This window comes from Phyllobates terribilis, unplaced genomic scaffold (genome assembly GCF_046119375.1).
Source record: "Phyllobates terribilis strain yellow unplaced genomic scaffold, ASM4611937v1 Scaffold_1__5_contigs__length_1240528914, whole genome shotgun sequence".
Taxonomy (NCBI): domain Eukaryota; kingdom Metazoa; phylum Chordata; class Amphibia; order Anura; family Dendrobatidae; genus Phyllobates; species Phyllobates terribilis.
In genome coordinates, this window is record NW_027362761.1 from 567,089,897 (window position 1) to 567,116,861 (window position 26,965).

At 43.5% G+C, this 26,965-nt stretch overlaps 1 protein-coding gene across 15 annotated transcripts in view; it reads right to left on the reverse strand.

The window, feature by feature from the left end:
* Positions 1-1,367: 1,367 nt before the first annotated feature.
* The window catches only part of NEDD4L (NEDD4 like E3 ubiquitin protein ligase), a 334,412-nt gene continuing 308,814 nt past the window's right edge, over positions 1,368-26,965 (reverse strand). For all 15 annotated transcript variants that reach the window (XM_073680895.1, XM_073680881.1, XM_073680907.1 and 12 more), the window contains 11 exons: positions 24,691-24,920; positions 24,214-24,335; positions 21,626-21,696; positions 18,249-18,344; positions 17,227-17,300; positions 15,782-15,842; positions 14,170-14,229; positions 12,954-13,061; positions 12,270-12,366; positions 10,060-10,132; positions 1,368-8,794 (listed from right to left, as the gene is read on the reverse strand). In XM_073680895.1, coding sequence (XP_073536996.1) covers positions 8,692-8,794; positions 10,060-10,132; positions 12,270-12,366; positions 12,954-13,061; positions 14,170-14,229; positions 15,782-15,842; positions 17,227-17,300; positions 18,249-18,344; positions 21,626-21,696; positions 24,214-24,335; positions 24,691-24,920 — 1,095 coding nt within the window. In that variant the 3' untranslated portion in view covers positions 1,368-8,691. The remainder of the gene's footprint in view (positions 8,795-10,059; positions 10,133-12,269; positions 12,367-12,953; positions 13,062-14,169; positions 14,230-15,781; positions 15,843-17,226; positions 17,301-18,248; positions 18,345-21,625; positions 21,697-24,213; positions 24,336-24,690; positions 24,921-26,965) is intronic.

The following is a 26,965-nucleotide window of genomic DNA, read 5'->3' on the forward strand; positions in this document are numbered from 1 at the left end:
AGAACTGAGATGGGTTTCCAGGGTTCCTGGGCAGAGATGGAAAAGGTCCCACTCCAACAAGCACTTCATCGCATTCAAACAAGCCCTCACTACTTTCAGGTCCACTCTCACTGCAGCAAAACAAACATACTTCTCATCTTTCATAGCCTCCCTGTCTCACAACCCTAAACAGCTATTCAGTACTTTCAATTCTCTCCTCCGTCCCCCAGCACCTCCTCTCTCTCCACTCATCTCAGCTGAAGACTTTGCCTCATTCTTCAAGCAGATGATTGACACCATCAGATAAAGCTTTTGCCATAAGTCCCCACAGTCCCTCCTCATATCTACTCATCTCTCCTCCTCCAAAACCAGCTTCTCCGCCATCATGGAAGATCAACGTTCCTCTTTACTCTCCAAGTCATATCACCACCTGCGAACTTGACCCAATCCCATCCCACCTCACCCCAAACCTTACTGCAGTCTTCATCCCAACCCTAACCCACCTCTTCAACCTGTCACTAGCAACTGGTGTCTTCCCCTGGTGCTTCAAACATGCCTCGATCACACCCATTCTCAAAAAGCCATCCTCTGTCTAGCTACTGCCCCATATCACTTCTCCCCTATGCCTCAAAACTACTGGAACAACACGCCCATCTTGAGCTGTCCTTCCACCTCTCCTCCTGCTCCCTCTTTGACCGCCTCCAATCTGGCTTCCGACAGCACCATTCTACTGAAACTGCCCTGACTAAAGTCACCAACGACCTAATGATCGCCAAATCCAAGCGACACTACTCTGTCCTTCTCCTTCTGGACCTGCCATCTGCCTTTGACACAGTGGACCATTCCCTCCTACTACAGACTCCTCTCTCGGGATCACAGACTTGGCCGTATCTTGGATCTCCTCATACCTAACAGAACCATTCAGCGTCTCCCAATCACACACCACCTCCTCATCTCGCCCCCTATCTGTCGGTGTTCCCCAAGGCTCAGTTCTAAGACCCCTGCTCTTCTCCATATACACTTTCGGCTTGGGACAGCTTATAGAGTCTCACGGCTTTCAGTATCACCTCTATGTTGATGACACACAGATCTACCTCTCTGGATCGGATATCACCTCCTTACTAACCAAAATCCCACAATGTCTGTCCGCTATTTCATCCTTCTTCTCTGCTAGATTCCTAAAACTTACAGTGGGTGCGGAAAGTATTCAGACCCCTTTAAATTTTCACTCTTTGATTGCAGCCATTTGGTAAATTCTAAAAAGTTAATTTTTTTCTCATTAAAGTACACTCTGCACCCCATCTTGACTGAAAAAAAAACAAAATGTAGAAATTTGTTGCAAATTTATTAAAAAAAGAAAAATATTCATTACATACAGACACCAAATGTTTATTTCAGATTTTTTTTTATTAAATATTCAGCAATAGGCATGATTTCATTACAACACCTTCATTTATTTTATTTTATTTTTTTCAACATATATCGCTTTCCATGACGGAAGCAGTTAGTCGTCATCATCCTCAGTTTATCAAATCCATTTATAAAGCTATCATAACTGTTTAAACGAGCAGTAGACAGAAGCCATACATTATATATGCTATACAGTCATAAGGTACTGAGCGGCCGTCAGATACATACGTTTCGCCCGCTAGAATATCCTTTTTTTTTCTTTTTTTAATACCCTCCCGTCCTCTTATAATAAATACATATGAAACAGTATAGAATTGGAGAGACATCTCGGATCTATTAAAGGCATCGTCTTGTACGTTTGTTTGGAATGTTTTTTTCTCTTATATATTTGGAAGGGGGAAAAAAAAAGAAAAAAGGACTTAAGATTTACTTAAAAAATATATTTGGCAAATTTATTCCCTTTTATAAAGGACTAGAGAAAAAAAAAATACAAGATGTCAGGATGAGATCCAGAAATAGAAAAGCGAGCAGAACATTTCACAAGAAGTAAACCCAATTGGTGGTGATGCGTTACTGTAGAAAGGCGCCATCCTGCCACTTTGTAGTTGTTATTTTTCCCCCCTTCTAGAAAACATCCCATTATGGATACATTTGATAAGCAATTTTTTATTATCTAGGGTTTATAATATACAAAAATATACAAAAATACAACAAGGGATGTGAAAACCGGAGTTACCCAATGGTAACCCATATAGATCATGACATTCGTAAAACTATATATAAATTGCACAAACTTTTCTCATATAAAGAAGCGATGTTGCATCCAGCTCCACGATTGGCTGGGGTCAATGGTGAAAAGGGTTACAAGACTGAGAAAAACATGGCTGCCTTCTTCAAAAAAAAAATAAATAAAATAGCGCCACACCGGTTTACAGGTTGTATGTGGTACTACCACTCATCCCCATTCACAATGTAGTTGAGCAGATGTGGCACCATTTTTAGAAGGCAGCCACGTTTTGTGTTTAGTACCCCTTTTATAGTTGGCCTTAACAAATTCAGATCTTTGATGATAAATTGTTGTGTCTAAAATTTGTGAAAATATTAAAAAAAAAGGGGTTTAATTGACCCAAAAAGTGTAAAAAATAAACTTTTAATATATGTGTATAAGCGATTCTGCTCAGGTTTGCCGCAATATTTCACATATGAATGTTTTGTGGTCCATACATAGACCGGTTGCGGGTTTCCTGCCCGAAATCAATCGCCTATGAAGATGTTCAGGTGGAGTTGGGAGACCCCCGGCCGGTCCATACACAATGAATCCAGCCTCATGTGTTGTCTATGGTGACATGACTTGATCATAGAAAGTAATCAATGAACACAAAGTGAAGTTTTTGGCATACTGACGTCAATGTTGCAACCGATGGTCCAACATGGTGGAGGACCAGACTCGAATAGGTCGGGCAAGTACATGAGAAGGTGTGGAACCTTTACATTTTGGGTCAATTATACCCATTTTATGAAAAGTAACAACACTTTTTGGATAGGTGTAAGAGGAGGAAGGGCGGTCGGATCGTTGCGTGCATGTCCAGCTGAAGGAGGCAAAATATTTCTGATCTCCATCTACTAGAGCGTCAATCGAGCACAGGGATTCATTGCAGCAGTAGGCGACATGTAGAAGAAATAAATATACTTTTTACATTGTTTCCTGGTTTTTATTACGTTAAACAAAAAATTAGCCAGAAAAAGGGAGAGGGGTGTGAATGTAAAAAGGGGTTCTTTTTCATTTGAAGGTTCAGCAAATTTTACCAAATTTTTTTCACAAAAAAGTCTTCATAGTTACAAGTCAAAGATTTTTTATTCCCCCCCATTTTTGAACAGTGAAGAGACGACATGAAGATGTAAGCAGCATGTGGGTCACCCAATTTAAAGGAAAACCTAGAAGACGGACCATACAATACGTCGTCCTACAACAACCTTCCCTTCTCCCCCACAGATGGGCATGCTCAATGGCGCAGTGTTGGGTAGTCTACACAGCAGCGAGGATCTGATGGGCGTAAATTGTTTTTATTTCTGTAATCCTGGCTATAAGGAAACTAAGCAGAAACAAAAAAAATATATGAAAAATACCAAACATAGTCCTGGTATTATAAAGTGGTAATGTCTAGGAGCAGAAAAACAAAACAAAAAAAACTCAACCATGAAGTGGTTGCAACGCTCAGCACCGTGCACCAAATTCTGGGACCAGCTCGTGAGAGCTTCATGGATCGGGCTTGCATGTCTCGTGAGGCACACACAAGACTATGTGACCGCTACCAATGGACCGGCATTAATGACAATGCCAACAGTAGGGTAAAGGAACCTTCGAAACTGACAACACTTTGTAGAAGACCCATTGAGGAAAGCCTTCGTGCTAATAGAGAGATCTATAAAGAGAGTGTTTGGAAAAATTTGGCCACTGTCATCTACAAACTATGATATTGCTTCGGAAATGGCCAGCCCTATTAGATGTATTTTTATTCCCTGGTTTCTTGAGATGCTTGAATACAAGTCTATTTGTAGCACCTGACCCTCTAACACATGGAGGTCTTCTAGCTTAAATCGAGGTCCATCTGCGATCCTGACTGTAGTAGCCAACCCATGCCTAGAGGAAAACCTTCCCAAAAGACAAGCTGAAAGGGTCAACCAACTCAGTACTAACATCCAGAATTTTTGACGGAGCTCTAGGGACTCCAAGGGGAAATAGAAGATGAGACCCTTAAAAGGTCAGAGGCAAAGGTGATGAGAACTGCTGGAGTATGGGGTTAAACTCCACTAAGGAGCAGCGTGGTTCACTTGGCATGTTCCTGCATGTAAATATAAGGACATATATATCTGCTCTTCGCTCTGTCTCGGGATTCAGTTAATTAAAGTGCGCGTCCCCTTTAAGGATTGAGTGAGAGAAGACATTAAAATGTAAGACTCACATAAGGTACTTGCTGGTTTATACACGTGACAAGAAGGGAAAGTTTGGGATTGGGGCGATCATGGGTAGTATCTACTACAAGTAAATCCCCTCTGCCCCACTTTTTTTTCTACATCAGTGGGATGAGCTTATTCCCTTTCATTATAAAATATTCATATTCTTTCCAGCCCAAAATATATATATAAAAAAGGGGCCTCAAGTATGTGAGAAAAGCCTTAGCAGTCATCTTTATAGAGAAAGGAGCTACGATCTGTTGATACAGAGCATCAAATAGTCTATAGAAAAAAAAAAGAAAAAATAGGCTTCCTTCAGCCACCACTAGAGGGAGCTTACTGTATACTAGTTATACATTGTACTCTATTATAATATAGTATGCATTCAGCTCCCCCTAGTGGTGGCTGCAGGCAGATGGCACATTATCTCTTGCAGAAAAATTGTATTGTGTGGCATCAGAAAAATGTGGAGTGGACAGTTTTAGCACAGGATGTTAAAGGAAACCCATCAGGAAACACAAGTAAGGAGGAGACCATCATGACAAATATCCACTTTTTACTCTGAAATAAAAACAAATTTTTAATGAAGACTCGGTAATTAGATGACTAATCATGGGGATTAATAGTGGGTGCAGGTCCGCTGCTGCTAGACTAACAGTTTTCTCCCTATATACACACACACACACACACATTACTAGTCACAGGTGATGGGTCCCGCTGACTTTTCACCTCCCAGCTATGCTCAACTTCTCCTTGCCCAGCTCTGCTTGACTGACAGTACAGTTACAGAGGGTTGGCCCCACTGACTTCTCCCTGCTCAGCTCTATTTGACTGACAGCTCTCTCTCTATACAGTTACAGGGGGTTGATTCCCATTGACTTCTCGCTGCCCGGCTGCTTGACTGACAGTTCTCTCCCTATACAGTTACAGGGGGAAGACCCCGCTGACCTCTCCCTGTCCAGCTCTGCTTGACTGATAGTTCTCTCCCTATACAGTTACAGGGGGTTGGCCTCGCTGATTTCTCCCTGCCCAGCTGCTTGACTGGCAGTTCTCTCCCTATACAGTTACAGGGGGTTGGCCTCGCTGACTTCTCCCTGCCCAGCTCTTCTTGACTGACAGTTCTCTCCCTATACAGTTACAGGGGGATGACCCCACTGACTTCTCCCTGTCCAGCTCTGCTTGACTGATAGTTCTCTCCCTATACAGTTACAGGGGGTTGGCCTCGCTGATTTCTCCCTGCCCAGCTGCTTGACTGGCAGTTCTCTCCCTATACAGTTACAGGGGGTTGGCCTCGCTGACTTCTCCCTGCCCAGCTCTTCTTGACTGACAGTTCTCTCCCTATACAGTTACAGGGGGATGACCCCACTGACTTCTCCCTGTCCAGCTCTGCTTGACTGATAGTTCTCTCTCTATACAGTTACAGGGGGTTGGCCTCGCTGATTTCTCCCTGCCCAGCTGCCTGACTGACCATTCTCTCCCTATACAGTTACAGGGGGTTGGACCCCGCTGACTTCTCCCTGCCCAGCTTTGCTTGACTGACAGTTCTCTCCCTATACAGTTACAGGGGGTTGGTTCCCATTGACTTCTCCCTGCACAGCTGCTTGACTGACAGTTCTCTTCCTATACAGTTACAGGGGGTTGGCCCCGCTGATTTTTCCCTGCCCAGCTCTGCTTGACTGACAGTTCTCTCCCTATACAGTTACAGGGGGTTGGCCTCGCTGACTTCTCCCTGCCCAGCTCTTCTTGACTGACAGTTCTCTCCCTATACAGTTACAGGGGGATGACCCCACTGACTTCTCCCTGTCCAGCTCTGCTTGACTGATAGTTCTCTCTCTATACAGTTACAGGGGGTTGGCCCCGCTGATTTTTCCCTGCCCAGCTCTGCTTGACTGACAGTTCTCTCCCTATACAGTTACAGGGGGTTGGACCCCGCTGACTTCTCCTTGCCCAGCTCTGCTTGACTGACAGTTCTCTCCCTATACAGTTACAGGGGGGGTTGGTTCCCATTGACTTCTCCCTGCACAGCTGCTTGACTGACAGTTCTCTTCCTATACAGTTACAGGGGGTTGGCCCCGCTGATTTCTCCCTGCCCAGCTCTGCTTGACTGACAGTTCTCTCCCTATACAGTTACAGGGCGTTGGTCTCAGCTGACTTCTCCCTGCCCAGCTCTGCTTGACTGACCATTCTCTCCCTACACAGACAGAGGGGATTGGTCAACGCAGATTTCTCCCCTACCAGCTCTGCTCGACAGACAGTCAACCCATACCCAACAGTATTCCAAAACCTACAAACTTCTGAGCTCACTACTTGTAGCAGGGACCTGTTGCTTCAGTTTCTGGGAGGTGATTTCCTTACACATTTGGGAGGCACCGTAGAGTAATCTGATGTAATACTAGAATTCAGTGCAACCAATGGCATTCCATCCAGGGGTGTAGCTGTGGCCAGTTTCTTATTTTGAAGGAGGGGTGGGGGTTTAAAAAGATAAGTGCCCCAAGTGCAACATTATTGGTGCAAAATTCTAAAGAAAATAAGTTCCACTTTCTTTTTAAATTTTAAACTTTAAAGACCCCTTAAGAAGTGTTGTTGCTAGAAGAGGTTAACAATTCGATTCAGGTTGGCTTAACCTGGCATTCAGCCTATTCCTCCGCGGCAGTCTGTTTTCACTTTTGCGCCTGGTATCTTCGACTCTACATCCGCGGCACTTGTAGTGTTTACGACGCCCCGCGACATCTTGACTCGTGTCATGACCCTGTGTGAGGCCTTGTAAGCACCAGCAGCGCCCAGGACAACAGGCACAGAAGTGAAGGCCGTCCGCCATGGAGGACCAGGTTGAATGCCAAAACGAAGCAGCACAAACGGAATTGCGCTCTAGACACTAACAGGGCACCTGCCCAAGGCTTCTGGTTCTGGTTGGTGCCCCAGATCCCCGAACAAGCACCACTTTGAACTGTATCAGCATCAACATGACCCTGATCTAGTTGGACCCATCACCCTCTTGGGGTACAAGATGTCAGTGGTCCGGCGCACTGACGTCCCTGTATTGTACCCTGTGCCAACCAGGGTGGCGGCACAATGGTGGCATCATGACTCTTGGAGGGGAATACAAGGGGCATGATTACTTTTAAAGGGGCATTAAAACTCTGTAAAAGGGTCACAACACTAACTTTGCAAGGGCGAAGATAACCCATACTACGCCAACTGGTTAAAAGGCATGTAGAGGTAGGAGCTGCATCCCGAGACTTGGTACCTGAAGACCCCTTGGCAAAAAATGTACAATAAATGGCACATTAGGTAAGGGAGGGGGGTTACAGATATTGCACTGGGTCCCAGAGATTGGGGTGTCTGTTGGCAAACTGAAAACTACAAATACGCAGAATTTTGAATGCAGCTCCGGATTATAACTCATACATTTCTCCAGATAAATGGCGTTGAAAGGATTCAATTACTTCAATCATTGGGGGCTGCGAAAGACAAAATAAGGAAACTGCATCATCCTAGTTGTTGGAAACCCCGATCCGAGATGACTGCACAAAGAAAGGTGTCTCTTGGGAACGTTTTTTTTTTTTTGTTTTGTTTTTTTTTTTTCCTTTTTTTGGAGAACACAGCTTTAATATTACATTGAAGTAAAATCTGAAAAATAGGCCTAAATAATTTTTAAAAAGTAAACAAGGCTGTCATACTATACCTTCAAAGTGATTCGTTCCATTCATTGTCATTTAGAAAGTCTGTAAAATACCAATTTAAAGGGCCGGCACCACATAAATATAGAGAAAGTCCTCCTGAAATGTAATCTAAGTATACAACGAACAGCTCGCGATAGACGTAGAGATGGGACAAGTACCGTCCAACAAGTCTGGTAGGTCCGGACGCCTGCACTGAGGAAGCTGCACTGCAGAACCAGCGCCGCGGGGCTCTTTAATGACCAAATAAATTGGTTCACAATTGGCACAGTGACGCCTCGGATTGCGTCCGAGTTAAAATTGTACCATCTTACCAGCAAAATCTCAGCAAAGAAGCCGTTGCTTTTCATTTACACCCCGCAGGCAAAGTTAAAATTGTAGCAATCGTGAAATAGCGCGATCTGACTTTGCTACGTAAACCGATACAATGGCACAAAACGGCGCCACTTTTGTCCTTTACTTTCCTGAATGTTTTTTCATCTTCTATTTTTTTTTATTTGTTTTTTTTTTTTTTTATATATAAAAATTCTCTCTTTTTTTATTTTGCAAGTGTCTCTGGTTCATCAGTGGCAATGTCCATTTCATAGGTTTCCAGGCAAAAGATTCAATTTTTGAGAAGATGCAAAAAAAAAAAAAAAAAAAAAAAAAAAAAAAAGGGAGTCTGTTGCTAATCAACGCCTTCAAATCCCTGAGCGTTCTCCACCGCCATGAGAAGCTTTTCTCGTAAATCTTCAAAGGAGTCGTAGGGAGGTAAATCTAGACGGTTAAAGCTGCAATGACACAGAAAAATAAGTGTGTTACTTAAGAGTCTGAAAAGCCAATGATGGGGATGACCGAGCCACAATAGGAGTCATTGCAGAGGCTGCTCCCTGTGAAATTGGATTCACAAAAACGGAACAGGTCTTTTTATTTGGTGACATCATGTAGTAACTGCTCGTCACCTGTAGAGGACACTGTTGTATAGTTTTCTGGCCCAACTTACCTACAACCCCACGGCACCACCTGCAGGGCTGGCTGCAAACTACACTATAATTAAAGCGCTATAAAGTTTTTTTTTTTAACCCCCCCCCCCCACCCACCCCAAAATTCTATATACAGTACAGACCAAAAGTTTGGACACACCTTCTCATTTAAAGATTTTTCTTTATTTCATGACTATGAAAATTGTACATTCACACTGAAGCTCGCCAAGAATGTGCAAAGCAGTCATCAAAGCAAGAGGTGGCTACTTTGTCATTGCTTATTTAGTCTGCCCACTCCGGCTGGCAGAACCTGTGGACTCTGGTCATGTGACCCTAATGACATCATAAAAGGTCCTTCTGCACTTCTATATTGCTGCCTGCTTATGATTGGTCAGATCCTTCTACACTTCTATGTTGCTGCCTGCTTATAATTGGTCAGATCCTTCTGCACCTCTATGTTGCTGCCTGCTTATGATTGGTCAGAGCCTTCTGCACCTCTATGTTGCTGCCTGCTTATGATTGGTCAGAGCCTTCTGCACCTCTATGTTGCTGCCTGCTTATAATTAGTCAGCATCATACAAGGAGAAGTAGTACACGCCCCTAGTGAAAAATATCTAACAACACCCACTTGAACTTAACTAAAGTTAACTCATTAGGTGCTAAATACTTTGCTAAAATCTCCGTAACAGAGGCATGAAATAAAAAACAAAAAAAATGTTTTATTCGTCTCTGCAGCCACAATCACATGGTGTGTCCATTTCAACTTGAAAAATTTGGTGAAAAGTCCTCATTAATGTGCTTCATTTATCTGTCAAAGGTACCTAGGAATAATGTTCCTTACTCATCATGAAGAGGTTCTGCGGCAGCTGAGGTGTGTATGATTTGTATGAAGTCTCTCATACCATAAATTATAAGAATATATTAGAGTTCACCCTTGATGTCCAGTCACTTGTCCTTTTACCTAGTGGTAGAACTCGGCGGTGACTGGTAATACTCTGATAATTTACAGCAGGGCCCCGTCTTCCCGTATATAACGTACATGCACCCTACTGCAGGCAGTGATCGTATCTTACCATGTGTGAGCTCTGGGCAGTTTATCCGGGCTCCCCCACTGCTCTATTGTAAACAGCTGAGGACCATTAGAACCTAGAGAGAAAAACAAGGAAAGCATCATGAAAGGGTGTAAGGATATGGACACCTTTGTGTTTTTTTTTCTTTCTTAAAGGGAATCTGTCAGCAGGTTTTTGCTAGGTAATCTGAATGCAGCAGGAGATAGAGGCTGAAACAGAATTCAGGGATGTGTCACTTGTCAAAGTGTGTGTTGTAGTTTACTAACTGTGAAGGATTTTTTGAGAAGAGATTAACATTGCCGGACTAGTCTGGCAACCAAGCACCTCATTGTCTATGGACTTTGTATATGCAGAGCCTGGTGTGGGCGGGGTTAGCTTTCTCAGCTCTGCTTCATTCTAAATCTAAAAGCTCTGATTGTATCAGAACGGCTGCACCCGGTAATCTAAGTGATACATCTTTGGATTCAACTTCTCTTTGTCAGGCTGCTCTCAGATGAGCCATCAAAAATCTGCTGACAGATTCCCTTTAAATACATATATACAATTTTTCCAAATTTCATTAAAGTTTCATTAAAACATTTGCACAGTTTTGCCTTTACATGCTCTGGTTTTCCCTGCAGAATGAGTTAACCGAAAATCTGTTCAGTGAGCCCATTCTGAGAAAACTTTGTAACGCTTATCTGTTTTTTTCTGAACTCCTCTCTGTGGTCATAAATCGGCACGATTTATGGCCACAGCAAAGTTTAGCTGAACTTTGATGTGGTCATAAATGAACCAAGAAGAGCTCAGGTTTATGAATTATATAACACCGTTGAGCAAGGTCCTGCAAAAATGGAGCTGTTCTTTGAAAACCTAAATGGTCAAACCCCTTCTATGATGTCCACATGCTTTAATAGGACATATGTATTGGCCTTTCTTTTTTGTATTAGGACTACCCTTTAAGGTTGGTGTAAGAATAAAGGCTTATTTGTGCAGATCGCCAATGAAGCTGTGTAGACAGAAAACATTGCTGGCCTGGCTGAGGCCATTTCTGGCAGGAACGTTGACCTTCTGTGGATGTGGGGACTGGCAGTCTGAAAAGAACCAAGAAAAGAGTGACCACAGCACTGAGATCAAAAGGGTTGGAGGAGATGTGTAGGCAAATTTGTGGCTGAGCAGCGAGCCAGCTCTGGATGCTGCAGAGTACAACTAGCTTCCTGGGGGCTGGATAAGCTACTGGACTGATTTAGTTGTACGGCGCATTATACCGAGCGAATTTACTCATTTGGTTACATGACGTATAGGATTTGGTGGAAGGGCAAGAGGGAGTAAAGTTTTTGCGAGTAAGGGGCTAGGTGGGGGCACGTTGGAGGTTGTGAGATAGTTTGACCTGGGTGATGCAATACAGTCTTGAGTTGGGGTCTGGTGGAGGACACAGGACCCGGAGATTGCAATTTCTAATTAACTCTGCAACGTTTAAAGGGAATCTATCAGCAGGCTTTTGCCATGTAATCCGAGAGCAGTATGGTGTAGGGACAGAGCCTGATTCCATTGATGTATCACTCACTAGGCTGTGTGCTGCTGTTTCAATAAAATCAGTGTTTTATCAGCAGATACTTTGCATCTCGTGCCTCCTAGTCCTCCTGCTCTGTGTAACTCCGCCCCCACCACTGATTGGCAGCTATTATACAATGTACACAGAAAGCAGCCAATCAGTGGTGTGGGCGGGGTTATACACAGCAGAGCATTCCGAGCTCTGCTAGATCTGCAGCAGAAAACCTGTGATTGTATCTTAGCAGCTGCACACAGTAAACTAAGTGATATATCACTGGAATCAGGGTCTCAGCCCCTACATCATGCTGCTCTCAGAGTAGAAAAAAAAGCTTGTGAAAAATTCCCTTCAAGTCAAAGAGGCTCCTTGTGAGAATCTGTAACCACTAAGTTTCTTTGTTCTCTTATTTGTAGCTGTGTTTAGTAAAGTTTACTAGGGGTTGTCCACTACTTATATATATTGATGACCTTAGATCAGTGGGAGTCCAACACCCAGGATCCCCATTGATCAGCTGTTGTGAGCAGCTGGGTGTACAAAGCTAGAAAAGTACATCTCTGTACACTGTGTGGAGGGCATTCCCAGGTACCAGATAGATGATCACCATCACAGTCCTGGACAACCCCTTTAATCTGCTCTGCCATTCTCTTCTTTAAGAGGAACCACCACCACTTATCACACTAACCATAGAGTTCAGCAAAACCATTCATAGGCACTCGAGAAGTCCCCGTCACAAACTGCAACAATCGAATACGTTTCTCGGCGTCCATCAGCAGCACGGCCTGGAAGAGACACGGATCAGATAATGACACGAAAGAAAAACTAGAAAATGTGAGGGTGAAGGAAACGGGTCATCAGAAAGTGACAACATTTATTATTTTTTTTAAATATATACATATTTGGTATCACTGCGTTCAGAAAAGTCAGATCAAACAAAATCTAAAATAAATTAATCTGATAGGTAAACGGCGTAACGAAAAAGAAGAATCATGTTGTTTTTTGGCCGCCGCAACTTTGCAGTAAAATGCAATAAAGGGCGATCAAAACATCGTATAAACCTCAAAATTGTATCAATAAAAATGTCAGCTCAGGACGCAAAAAAACAAGCCCTCATATGGCTATGTTGACGGAAAAATATAAAAAAATAAAAAAGTTACGGTTCTTGTAAAAAGGGAAGGAAAAAAAAAAAAAATAGACTTGATCTTAAATTATCCTCTTATACAGAAGTGAATAGGGTCGGAGCCGGCTTGCATGGCCTATATATGGAAAAATCTCTTTCAATAGGGATAAATAGGTCTTTAAAAAAAATATACGGTATGTCCAGTGTGGAAACTATTTGCTGTATCCTCCAGAATAAAGGATCACTTACCTTCCAGTACCACTGGATTACCGGGTGGTTCGGGCAGTAACTATTTTTGTAAAGCGTGTGCTGCCTCCAGTCATTTACATCCACATCTCCCAAGCCGCACATCAGGAGCTACAAAACAGAACGCGCGTCACTGGTACGCTACCCTACAGTAAGAAGCATCACCACCCCAACATCACAACCCACAAAATTCCTTCAGAAGCAATAAAGGGTTAATCTTTAAAAAATAATGAAATGGGCAAATGTTTTAGAGCTGTCAGTCCAGGGAGTGTCAGAGGATAGGGGGGGGGGGCACAAAAGGCACACGTCCTTACGGGGACCATTGAGGACTCGCCACCAATCACTGCACAGATTGTTTTGGTTCGCTCTCTTTCTTTCTATAATCTCATGATCTATAACACACACTATATGATGTCTCGTGGAATTGTTGCCCCTTCATCCAGAAGATTAGTGGGGTCAGACCGGGCTCACAATCTCCATTATAGGGTGGGGCTGAGGTCCGGGCTCTGTGCGGCCGATCATGTTCTCCCCCATGTCTGTATGGAGCTTGTGCACTGGGCTCAGTCATGGGGAACAGAAAAGGGTGAACCCCAAACTGTTCCCACAAAACTGGAGGCTACAATTGTCTTGTGTTGAAGGATTAAGATTTCCCTTCACTGGAACTGAGGGACCACGGCCGAGCCCTGATAACAGCCCGCAGCAATATCCTCCTCCACCATCTGTACAGGGGGCACAATGCAGTCAGGGGGTAATGTTCTCCTTCACCAAACCCAGACTCCTCTATCAGATGCAGACAGAGAAGTGTGATCCGTCCCTGCACAGAGCACGTCTCCTCCAGAGTCCAGTGATGGCGGCTTTACACCACTCCATCCGACGCTCAGCATTGTGCTTGGTGATGTACAGCTGCATGCAACTGCACGGCCATAAAGCTCCTGGAGGGCAGCGGCCCAGTGTTTGTGCTGATGTTATACCAGAGGAGGTCTGGACTCTGCTCCTCAGCACTCAGCCCCCCCACTCTGTAACGTTATGGGGTCTCCACTTCATAGCAGAGTTGCTGCGGTTCCTTCCGTTGCTCAATAATATTACTCCCAGGTGATGGGGGAAGAAATGTCCTGAACTGATTTGTTACACCTGTGGCTCCGATTACAGGAGTCTGTATATACGAGGCTCTGATCTGGGGTCAATAGCAGCACAATGAAGTAGAATATATGGTACATACCTCAAGTTCATTTTCATCAAAAATCTTTATCAAATCAATCGGAATGAGTTCAGTAAATCCCTGGAAAAATAAAGACAAAATTGTGATTGGCTGTAGAGGTCACATATGACATCATTGCTGGAGGCAGATGTACAGAAGCTAACAGGAGACCAGGATATTTACTATAGGAGTGGCAGTGGATGTGACTGTTTTATTTATTATTTTTTTACTTTCCTATTGAATAATATGGATTTTTTTTTTTTTTTTTACAAATCCATCAGATCTGTTTTTGGCTGTTGTCCGCTCTTCCCCGTACTTTTCTCAGTGTAAAGGGATAGCAGCAGGAAGGGGGAGGGGGTTATATAAAGATCTTCGCAGTGGAGAAGGAAGAAAGCATCTACAGTTTCAGGGAGGGCAGAGGAAATATGTTCCAGATAAGAAAAGCACATGAAGAGGAAATAACTGCAGGATAGAAGCTCCGCCAATATAAGAGTTAATGAAGACAGCAACAATCTACATACAGAAAAACATCACATCAAGCCTATATAACTGAGAGGGACAGAGACTTAACATCCAGCCTATATTACTGAGGACACAACGACCTCACATCCAGCCTATATTACTGAGGACACACCGACCTCACATCCAGCCTATATTACTGAGGACACACCGACCTCACATCTAGCCTACATTACTGAGAGCACGACACAAACATCACATCCAGTCATTATTATTGGGAAAGACACACAGACTTCACATATAGCTGGGAGAGAGACAGACAAAGCTCACATCTAACCTATGTTACTGGGAGAAAGACACAGGACTCACATCCAGCCTATATTACTGGGAGGGACACACAGACCTCACATCCAGCCTATATTACTGGAAGAGAAACACAGACCTCACATCCAGCCTATATTACTGGAAGAGACACACAGACCTCACATCCAGCCTATATTACTGGAAGAGACACACAGACCTCGCATCCAGCCTATATTACTGGAAGAGACACACAGACCTCACATCCAGCCTATATTACTGGAAGAGACACACAGATCTCACATCCAGCCTATATTACTGGGAGAGACACACATGGCTCAGTTCCAGCCTATATAACAGAGAGGGACAGAGACTTCACATCTACCCTACATTATTTAGAGCACGACAAAAACATCACATCCAGTCATTATTATTGGGAAAGACACACAGACTTCACATATAGCCTGTATTACTGGGAGAGAGACAGACAAAGCTCACATCTAACCTAGGTTACTGGGAGAAAGACACAGGACTCACATCTAGCCTATGTTGCTGGGAGGGACAAACAGACCTCACATCCAGTCTATATTACTGGGAGAGAGAGAGAGACAGACAGACCTCATATCCAGCCTATATTACTGGGAGAGAGAGAGAGACAGACCTCACATCCAGCCTATATTACTGAGACAGACCTCACATCCAGCCTATATTACTGGGAGAGAGAGACACACACCTCACATCCAGCCTATATTACAGGGAAAGACACAAAAAAACTCTCATCCAGTCTATTACTAGGAGGAAACAGACCAAACTACACCTAATACATAGCAATATATCAAGAAAATATATATAGAAATGACAAAAGTTTACCTACTTCTAAAAACGCGTTCATCTGTTTTTGTACCCTATTCACAAATCTCCACTGGATGACCAAACTGAAAAAAAAAAAGTAAGTGAACCCATGACAGATTGAAGTCAGTTCTCTTCATATAGATGTTATAGCTTCAGCACTGTTCCATACACGGCTCCAGAGTTTACAACACATTAATTAGCTTTGCAAACGAAGATGAATCGACCTCGCGATTCCCCAATAAAGGTTGTGCTGGATATTCTCTATTTTCTATCCTTAGATGATTCAGCTCAGGAATCATTAGAGCAGTAGCACAGCCGGGGAGCAATCAAACAAAAATGTGCGAAATGATATCCAGAAAGTGTGAATATATAATTGAACCTCCTGGTCTGGTGCCGCACGCTTCACCCGCTGGATCTATACAGCTTAATGTCAGGCTGAGATCTTACTGTATATGCCACAATTCTAAAGAACAAATGACTTAAAGGGGAACTCTGATGCATTCTCTGAAATTCCATGTAGGATGTGAGAATTAATACCATCTCAAATGCTCAACAGGAAGACCCCAATTCTCAGATTTTAGTAAACGAACCTGTGTGGGTACCTATCTGACCCGGACTGGAGTATAGAGGGTAAATATATATCCCTCCCCCCAAAAAAACAATAAAGAAATAAAAAATACACAAAAAAATTGAACAAAATTCTGAGCTGCTCTCTTACCTACTATGACCCCTCTAGGAATGGATACATAAGAATAGACTGCCCACACACCATATTAGTTGTGGTAAACAAGAGGTTAAATGGTGGAGGCCAAGCATCAAATCTCAGTGATTATCGTGGAGGCTCTGCAGGTTATGCATACGATGTGCAGGCGTTCTGTACAGCCGACCATGATATTTGGGGGCATGGCAGCTCTAATACAAAGTATATGAATGTCTGTTCTATGTAAACAGTGTAAAGGGGGTATGTCAATAGAGTGTGCTTGTATATATATGATGTGTGTGTATATATGATGCATGTGTGTATATGACGTCTGTGTTGTGTGTGTATGTATGTATACACGATGTATGTGTGAGTATGTATGTGTTGTGTGTATATATGATGTGAGTATGTAGGACGTATGTGTATATATGATGTACGTGTGTATATGTATGTGTGTTGCGTCTGTATATATGACGTATGTGTGTATATAATGTATGTGTTGTTTGTGAGTATATATGACGTACGTGTATTGTGTGTGAGTATATAGGACGTATACATGTGTGTGAGTAGATAGGATGTATGCATGTTGGTCTTTATGAAATGTGTGCATATTTGTCTATGTATATTATGTGTGTACATTTCTTTGTATGTGTATATTCTGTATATGGTTTTCGGCATTTTTACATGTACGTACATGTATAGGACTGTGTGTGCACATGTTGTATGTTTAGAGGTTAAACAGTTCTAAAAGAAATGAGCCCACTCACTCAATGTACTCCCTCTTGTTGTCATTTGTCACAACCATCTCTGACCCGTTTGGCTTTAGGTCGACCTGATAAGTCTGAAAAACAAAAAGACAGAACTATTACTGCTGTGAACGATTCATGACGATCTTTTCACCCCCTACTTTCAAACATCTCAAAAAAGGCGCAGCTGCTACTGTATCTGTATTCAGGTTTCTCCTATTTAAGTAGTTTTCTACGTTATTATTCAATGATGTAATGGAGGCTGGGCAGGGGGGGTACAACTTATTATTTTGTCGTCCCTGCTTTCTACCTGTAGTGAGATCTTTGCCAGCAGTGGGTGTATAACTTTGTAATTCCTAAGCTACAGAATCTTTCACTCTCTACAAGGAGAAACGTTACCCCTTAGATCCCAGTCCAGAGCCTCTCACCCAGCCAAAGATCTCATACTTTGCACTGATGAGGGGCAATAGCCCGAAACACCGTGTCTGCAAAGTGAGATTCTGATTTGGCTTTTATCCCAAGTCATATTTAAAGGCTCCTTAAAGGGTCGATAATGACCTGTAAGATTGCTGCTTCCAATAGGTTGCATTAGAGTTAAAGTCCTCTTCCTCTGAGAAGAGACAATTTGCATATTTATATTCCCAGAGGAGCATGCAAGGAGTTTAAGTCTCCTCATACTGGCGTGCCAGACCTGGCATGTCACTCTCCACAAGGAGAAACCTTACCCTTTACATCCCAGGCTACACTACATGTAACTTGTGTCTTTTATAATATAGCGGTTTTGTTTTGCACCAGATAGGCTTCCGGGGGTCTATGCATCCACAATAGCTGCACCCAAGATTGTAGTTCATACTTTCCAACGTTCTCCCCTCTGCTACTGAGAGTTGTATGATCCTGCCTATCTAGTCTCCAGCAGCAGACCAGCTTCTCTCTCTAATAACGGGATAATGGATGACAAGAGTGAAGAGAAACATCCAAAATAAGTGTTTGCACATTAACTATGTCTTCTAGAACCTGCTCAATGCCTGTTCACATTTACGTACCTGACCAAAGTTTTCTTCATCTATACAGAACCTGAGATCCAGCTCAGTTGGGTCATTTTCTAAGATCCATTTTAGAGAATTGTAATATTCACTATCCTAAACAAAGAAAACATTACAGTAAATCCGACTCGTCCTCATGACATAGATCGGGAGACATTCACAGTAAGCAGGACCCTACAATATGTGCTGGGCACAGGGGGATTGGCAAGGTTCCTAGGTTTTTTATTTATTTATATTCACCAGCTATAACGCTGCAGTACCCAAAGCCAGCTGTCAGCTTTATGCTTCGCTCATTGCAGAGGGCCCTTACGCTCTGGAGGACCCATCACGTCCAGCATTACACAATATGAATGAGTAAAGTACGGCAAAATATGCTGGTGCAATATAAATAAAATTATTATTATTATGAGTACTGTGTAATAGCGCACTTGCCCCGTGGTGGAACTGCAGGAAAACTCAACACTTACTGCCAGATAAATTGAACTACTTCAAGAGCAAGCCATTGTAACTCGCATTACAAGGTATACATTTTTTTCCCTTATTCCATATATGAATTTTTTTTATTTATTTTAAAATTGTAAAAAAAAATGTCATGTTTGGATATTTGATTAGTACCATTTCCTAGCACAGTGCTGCTTTACACCAGAGCCGACTCGAATGTTCAGATAGCTCCCAGCGCTGTTCACCTCTCTGGATACTCGCCCTCACCTATCATAGGCCTGCTGCTGAACAATAAGCCATCCTGAAGAAGGCCACAATAGGCCAAAACGTTAACTAAAGCTTATTACTTTAAGACCAGGCCATTTTAACTCTTACTACAAGGTACATTCTTTTCTCTTTTTCCATATATGCATTTTTTTTTAAATTTTGAAATTCTAAAAAATTTTCACGTTTTGATATTCAATTAATTTTTGCCTTTTCAAAAAAAAAACTTATGACCTCATTTTTATTTTAAAAATTCTCATCTATAAAAGGTTAATAAAAGACCTTTTGGGGGAATTTACAACATTTAAATATATATTTTACAGCCGATTTTTTCTGTAGCTGACATATTAGCCTCAAGGCAAATTTAGTCTACTGCTTGCATTGTTTAGCCGATCTGGGTCTGCCTGTCTCCTGGTACCCAGGAATCACATGATCGCTGGGGTTCGGTGGAGGAAGCACTGTAAGCACTTCAGTCAGGAGGGCAGAGATGGCAATAAAACATCTCTGCCTCCGCTATGGGGAGCCCAGACATCTCAGTGAGCGGGGTTTCTCCGCTCTTGTAGCCGCATGATCTCAGTCATTGCCGAATAATATTGGCACCAGTCCAATGTTTTGAGTCACTGGGTGGTCAGAAAGGCGTTAACCTGAAGGGCCTCTTCTGACAGAGAATGTCCACACTAGAGGAACTTTTCATAGAGGTTCTCCAACACTTGGGTGTGGGTCCGGCCTCCAGAACTGAATAGCACAAGCTGCAGCCCCTTCCCCGAATGCATGGATGACTTGCTGCAGGGGAGAAGCTCTGTTTGCAGGTCTGCTCAGGGACCACTGTGCTGATCAGCAGAGGTCTCAGGACTTGGACCTTCACCAAATCGCCATTTATCCAGGTCAAGAAGGCAGACATCATTTCAGCCCTGTACAGTCATGGCCAAAAGTATTGAGAATGAGACAAATAGTAATTTTTCCAAAGTTTACTGCTTCATTTTTTGTAATGGCAATTTGCATATACTCCTGAATGTCAAAGAGTGATCAGCTTAACAGCAATTACTGTACTTGCAAAGTCAATATTTGCCCAGAAAATGAACTTTAACCCCCAAAACACATTTCAACATCATTGCAGTCCTGCCTTAAAAGGAGCAGCTAACATCATTTTAGTGATGATCCATTAACACAGGTGTGGGTGTTGATGAGGACAGGGCTGGCGATCAATCAGTCATGATTAAGTAAGAATAACATCACTGGACACTTTAAAAGGAGGCTGGTTCTTGGTATCATTGTTTCTCTTCAGTTAACCATGGTTATCTCTAAAGAAACACGTGCAGCCATCATTGCACTGCACAAAAATGGCCTAACAGGGAAGAGTATCGCAGCTACAATGATTGCACCTCAGTCAACAATCTATTGCATCATCAAGAACTTCAAGGAGAGAGCTTCCATTGTTGTCAAAAAGGCTCCAGGGCGCCCAAGAAAGACCAGTAAGCGCCAGGACCGTATCTTAAAACTGTTTCAGCTGCGGGATCAGACTACCAGCAGTGCCGAGCTTGCTCAGGAATGGCAGCAGGCTGGTGTGAGTGCTTCTGCACGCACTGTGAGGCGGAGACTCTTTGAGCAAGGGCTGGTTTCAAGGAGGGCAGCAAAGAAGCCACTTCTGTCCAGAAAAAACATCAGGGACCGACTGATATTCTGCAAAAGGTACAGGGAGTGGACTGCTGAGGGCTGGGGCAAAGTCATTTTCTCTAATGAATCCCCTTTTCGATTGTTTGGGACATCTGGAAAACAGCTTATTCGGAGAAGAAGAGGTGAGCGCTACCACCAGTCTTGTCTCATGCCAACTGTAAAGCATCCTGAAACCATTCATGTGTGGGGTTGCTTCTCAGCCAAGGGAATCGGCTCACTCACAGTCTTGCCTAAAAACACAGCCATGAATAAAGAATGGTACCAGAATGTCCTCCAAGAGCAACTTCTCCCAACCGTCCAAGAGCAGTTTAGCGCCCAACAATGCCTTTTCCAGCATGATGGAGCACCTTGCCATAAAGCAAAGGTGATAACTAAATGGCTCATGGAACAAAACATAGAGATTTTGGGTCCATGGCCTGGAAACTCCCCAGATCTTAATCCCATTGAGAACTTGTGGTCAATCATCAAGAGACGGGTGGACAAACAAAAACCAACAAATTCTGGCAAAATGCAAGCATTGATTATGCAAGAATGGACTGCTATCAGTCAGGATTTGGTCCAAAAGTTGATTGAGAGCATGCCAGGGAGAATTACAGAGGTCTTGAAGAAGAAGGGGCAACACTGCAAATATTGACTTGCTGCATTAACTCATTCTAACTGTCAATATAACCTATTGGTACTCATAATATGATTGCAATTATATTTCTGTATGTGATATAAACATCAGACAAACACTAATAAAAACCAGAGGCCAGCAGATCATGTGAAAATATAATTTTGGTGTCATTCTCAAAACTTTTGGCGATGACTGTACAGTCCCTACAGATTGGTATCACAGAGCTGTAGGCACTCCTCATGGCACTGTATGGCGTCGCTATGTACTCTCTACCCATAGGCACGTGTGAGGGGTACCACGTATCCATATAACAGATCTGTGATACGGTTGTGTGCGTGAGGCCTGGCGGACATACTGTACATATTCTTATGTCCTAACGTACCACAGATTCCATATCTTTTAACGTTATCTGTTTTCCCAACATCATCTTGTAGAACGGCCGAATAAAGAAACCTGAGGGGAGATGAAAACAATTATGTCACAGGAGACAACGCAAAGTATAAATAATAGAAAATATATATATAACAGAACAGGTATATTCCCCATATTGGTTATACAAAGTGGGCCATGATAACCCGCCGTGGTCTGTATAGGATGAGGCTTATCAGCCCACATAGATCACAACTATCTCACATTAGAATTGTTTATTGTCCATAGCAACTATTCACACTGCAACTTCAGTTACCGTAGCAACCAGAGCTCGGCTCTCATCTTACCGCAGCAACCAGAGCTCGGCTCTCATCTTACCGCAGCATCCAGAGCTCGGCTCTCATCTTACCGCAGCAGCCAGAGCTCGGCTCTCATCTTACCGCAGCATCCAGAGCTCGGCTCTCATCTTACCGCAGCAACCAGAGCTCGGCTCTCATCTTACCGCAGCATCCAGAGCTCGGCTCTCATCTTACCGCAGCATCCAGAGCTCGGCTCTCATCTTACCGCAGCATCCAGAGCTCGGCTCTCATCTTACCGCAGCAACCAGAGCTCGGCTCTCATCTTACCGCAGCATCCAGAGCTCGGCTCTCATCTTACCGCAGCAGCCAGAGCTCGGCTCTCATCTTACCGCAGCATCCAGAGCTCGGCTCTCATCTTACCGCAGCAGCCAGAGCTCGGCTCTCATCTTACCGCAGCATCCAGAGCTCGGCTCTCATCTTACCGCAGCATCCAGAGCTCGGCTCTCATCTTACCGCAGCAACCAGAGCTCGGCTCTCATCTTACCGCAGCATCCAGAGCTCGGCTCTCATCTTACCGCAGCAACCAGAGCTCGGCTCTCATCTTACCGCAGCAGCCAGAGCACGGCTCTCATTTTACCGCAGCATCCAGAGCTCGGCTCTCATCTTACCGCAGCAGCCAGAGCACGGCTCTCATCTTACCGCAGCAGCCAGAGCTCGGCTCTCATTTTACCGCAGCATCCAGAGCTCGGCTCTCATCTTACCGCAGCATCCAGAGCTCGGCTCTCATTTTACCGCAGCATCCAGAGCTCGGCTCTCATCTTACCGCAGCATCCAGAGCTCGGCTCTCATCTTACCGCAGCAACCAGAGCTCGGCTCTCATCTTACCGCAGCAGCCAGAGCACGGCTCTCATTTTACCGCAGCATCCAGAGCTCGGCTCTCATCTTACCGCAGCAGCCAGAGCACGGCTCTCATTTTACCGCAGCATCCAGAGCTCAGCTCTCATCTTACCGCAGCATCCAGAGCTCGGCTCTCATCTTACCGCAGCATCCAGAGCTCGGCTCTCATCTTACCGCAGCATCCAGAGCTCGGCTCTCATCTTACCGCAGCATCCAGAGCTCGGCTCTCATCTTACCGCAGCAGCCAGAGCACGGCTCTCATTTTACCGCAGCAGCCAGAGCTCGGCTCTCATTTTACCGCAGCATCCAGAGCTCGGCTCTCATCTTACCGCAGCAACCAGAGCTCGGCTTTCATCTTACCGCAGCATCCAGAGCTCGGCTCTCATTTTACCGCAGCAACCAGAGCTCGGCTCTCATTTTACCGCAGCAACCAGAGTTCGGCTCTCATTTTACCGCAGCAACCAGAGCTCCGCTTTCATTTTACTATAGCAACCAGAGCTCCGCTTTCATTTTACTATAGCAACCAGAGCTCCGCTTTCATTTTACTATAGCAACCAGAGCTCCGCTTTCATTTTACTATAGCAACCAGAGCTCCGCTTTCATTTTACTATAGCAACCAGAGCTCGGCTCTCATTTTACCATAGCAACCAGAGCTCCGCTCTCATTTTACCATAGCAACCAGAGCTCCGCTCTCATTTTACCATAGCAACCAGAGCTCCGCTCTCATTTTACCATAGCAACCAGAGCTCCGCTCTCATTTTACCATAGCAACCAGAACTTTACTCTCATTTTACTATACCAATACAAGAAATTAGTTAGGCCCATTGTCTCTTTCCTGACAGCTGGGCGATTCTCTGCAGAGGGCAGTGGTGTTTTGTGCAAGTTCGTCCAACATGGCGTATTGTTATAGCGAAGGCTGATGTACACAGGATCATTCACAGAAAAGCAAAACTATCCTGCTGGGTATCAGTGGTATTCAAGGTTTGGTGTGAAAGTGACTTTACATAGGACCCCAAGGGTGATGGCAAAAATATAGAGAGTTAACTCTTGCACTGACAGACAACGTAAGTGAAGTGATTTCAACACACGGCGACTTGCACTCGCTGGGATCATTTTTGTCCTTTCCTCTGGCTTCTCATTTATCTCCCAAGCAGCACATTGTAATTGACTACTGGATATGATGGTAGTCGGCCATATAGACCCGTTACAATATATCGTGTCTCATGAAGCGTGGTTACATAAAGCATGGTGGGATAATTGCACCAACAGTCGCTTCACGATGGAACAAAATATCGGCGTTTGGTGCGAGGCTACAAGTATGTGGATTGTGGGTCCAATAGTCTTATTAAAATGTGAGCACAGTAGCATTTCGGCAGTTCCCATCATTAGACTGCCGCTCACTCACCGTCTAATAGTTTTCCATGGAACACTGCGAGTCCGGCAATCCGCCCGATAAATGTGAAATACGATAGATGGTCTTCATTACAAAGGCCGGAGTTGGGGTTTATCTGAAGAGTGTAATTGTCCCTGCGGAGAGAGATACAATAACTGAGTATCCGCACCCTATATATCACATGTATTCATTTGGAAGGTTGGGGCCGAAAAATTAAGTTCAACACCAATGAAGGTGATGTACTTGGGAAAGAAGAATACATGTCACCATTATACGCTAAATAGGAAAGCAAAGGCTAAAACGGACAGAGAAAAGGATATTTGCGGGTGAGCTTCGGCTACTATCAGTGTCAGGCAGCTGCTGCAAAAGCCAACACATTCAATGCATGCATCATTAATGAACATTAAGAGAAGATTAATATATTTTTTGCCTCTTATTTTCTTAGCTCTTTTATCCCTCTTTATATAATTGGAAAGTTAAGTGACTTACGTAGCAGAATATTCGAAAAGTCCATAATATGGGTTAAACATTTCTTTGGACAATAGGAAGAACCACTCTCGGGCCACTCCGCCGTAATCCAGCCCTTTCTCCGATTCAAACTCTATCCAGAGTCGCGCCTTCAGGACATCAGGCCGCTTTACCGACATGATTCTTCTGTAAGATTCTTCAAAGATGTTGTTTCGATGAAGTTTCATCTCGAACCTATTTGGTATATCAGCCTGAAATAGGATGGGGTGATGTTAACAGATTAAGTTTTTTCACTAAGACGTAATTCCAAGTAAAGTCCAAAAGTGGCGTTATGTGCAGTGTGGGCACTAGACACCTTAAATATATAAAAAGTGACAAAAAATAATACAAACAAACCTGATAATTCCTTTAAAAGGGGCCTCCAGACTTCATTGACAAACTTTTTTTTTTTTTTTCACTTTAATGCATGTAGCTGGCACTAAACATAATATTTGCAATTGAATTTCATTAAAAATGCTAAACATTACGCCTTCTATAGCCTTTGTGTTGCTCAGTTTATAGCTGGTTGCAGAATGAGTTAAATGAAAATCCATCAGTGAGCCCGCCATGATGGTTTGACTGGGAGTTTGTAACTCATCTGTCTTTCTGAGCTTTTCTCAGCTGATTTAAGACCACATTAAAGTTGCAGTTGAAAGTTCCAGGAGCCAAAAATGTCCAACTTTTTTTTAATGAAACCCAATTGCAAAGAAAAGATTTTTAGCCCCAAAAGTTGTCCCCAATACAAATCTATGTTTCCCAGGATATCAGACAGGTCCCCCTTCACATCATCGTCCTGTATTTGCCTGTAAAGGAGGCCATAGAAATAAGAGCAAACTGGTGGGTTTCAGTGGAAGCCGAGGGAGTACCAGACTTTCCCTATGACAGATGATATTGGTAGAAATAAATATTGGGCATGCTAAATTTCCATATGCCTGATCATTTGGTGTCATGAGGCAGCAGCCTAGAGGAGGATGAATTTAAGGTCTCCCTATACAAAACAAAAGTAGGTGCAGCATGGTGACCAAGCTGTAGTCCCAGCATTTATAGTGTTAACAGCATTTGTCCCCAGTAATGCCAGTCTGGGCAACCAGTTACACTAGTCACAGTGCCCTCTCCCACATACAAATGTACGCTCAGCAGCCCCCTTTTTTCCCCCAGTTTGATTAGCTGATATTATAGGACCAGGGCATTGTTGCTGATAAAATAAAGTGGGTTACAACATTTTCAGATTGTCCCTTAAAGGACAGTTTCGAATATAAAAAACAAATCGTTCCCTTTTCATCAAACCATTAAAAGAACAAAGAAAACGCTAAAAAAAAAAAATTCTATATTTCTAATTGAAGCCGGTGAACTCTGCAAGAAATGAAATGTCGCCACTCAGCGCACAATATCCCGGAATAGTGAAGAGAATCATTTTTATAGTAATTAGTAACTTTCATCATAATTGTTGGAACAATTACACTAATTGTTTGTGGAGACAACAAGCGCCATCGTTTATCAGAGAAAAAAATACATGATGGCTCGTTAGATGAAGGGAAATAACGAGTCTGAGGACGATGAACAATTCATCTGTATGGTGAAGGTTTCCTAGGAGAGCGGGAATGCGAGAAGATACGGGAGTGAGGGGTGGATATATAGCTGTGGCTCCCCGGAGGAGTAAAGACTACAACTCCCAGCATAGACTAACAACAATGGACTAGAAACCACTGCTCTAGGTCATTACGACTAATGGGCAGCTACACTGAACATATCCACATTTTACATAGGACTGCCAAGTCAGAACCAAATGAATGCTACCCCTTCATTGAGACATCAGAAGATGGGGCGGGGTACGCTCTTATAATTTGGGATCTATTGACTGTAAAGTTATAAAGAGCATCTGCAGCACATCAAAGAAAAAGCCCACGTGCAATGCTTCATTTTCCCTGTGGTGGCGCTGTAGGGAAAGTTGGGTTCTCCATAGATTACAGCTGAGCGCCGGCGATTTCAACAGCTCATCAGCTGATCGCTGGAGGACCTTCAATCAAAATAGGATTGACCAAAGTGAGCAGCCCCTTTGGGGGTCTAAGTAGTCTTATGATTAAGCTTGTATGGCCGCTATTTGTCTTACCTATAGGGGGCGTTCTACAAAATAAAGGTAGACAGATCGTGACACAGCCGTACCTTTCATCATTATAGTGTATACAGCATTTCTGCTCTATAAAGACAGCAAGGATGCCCCATTACACTATCTAAAGCGACCCATTTTAGTCGCTAA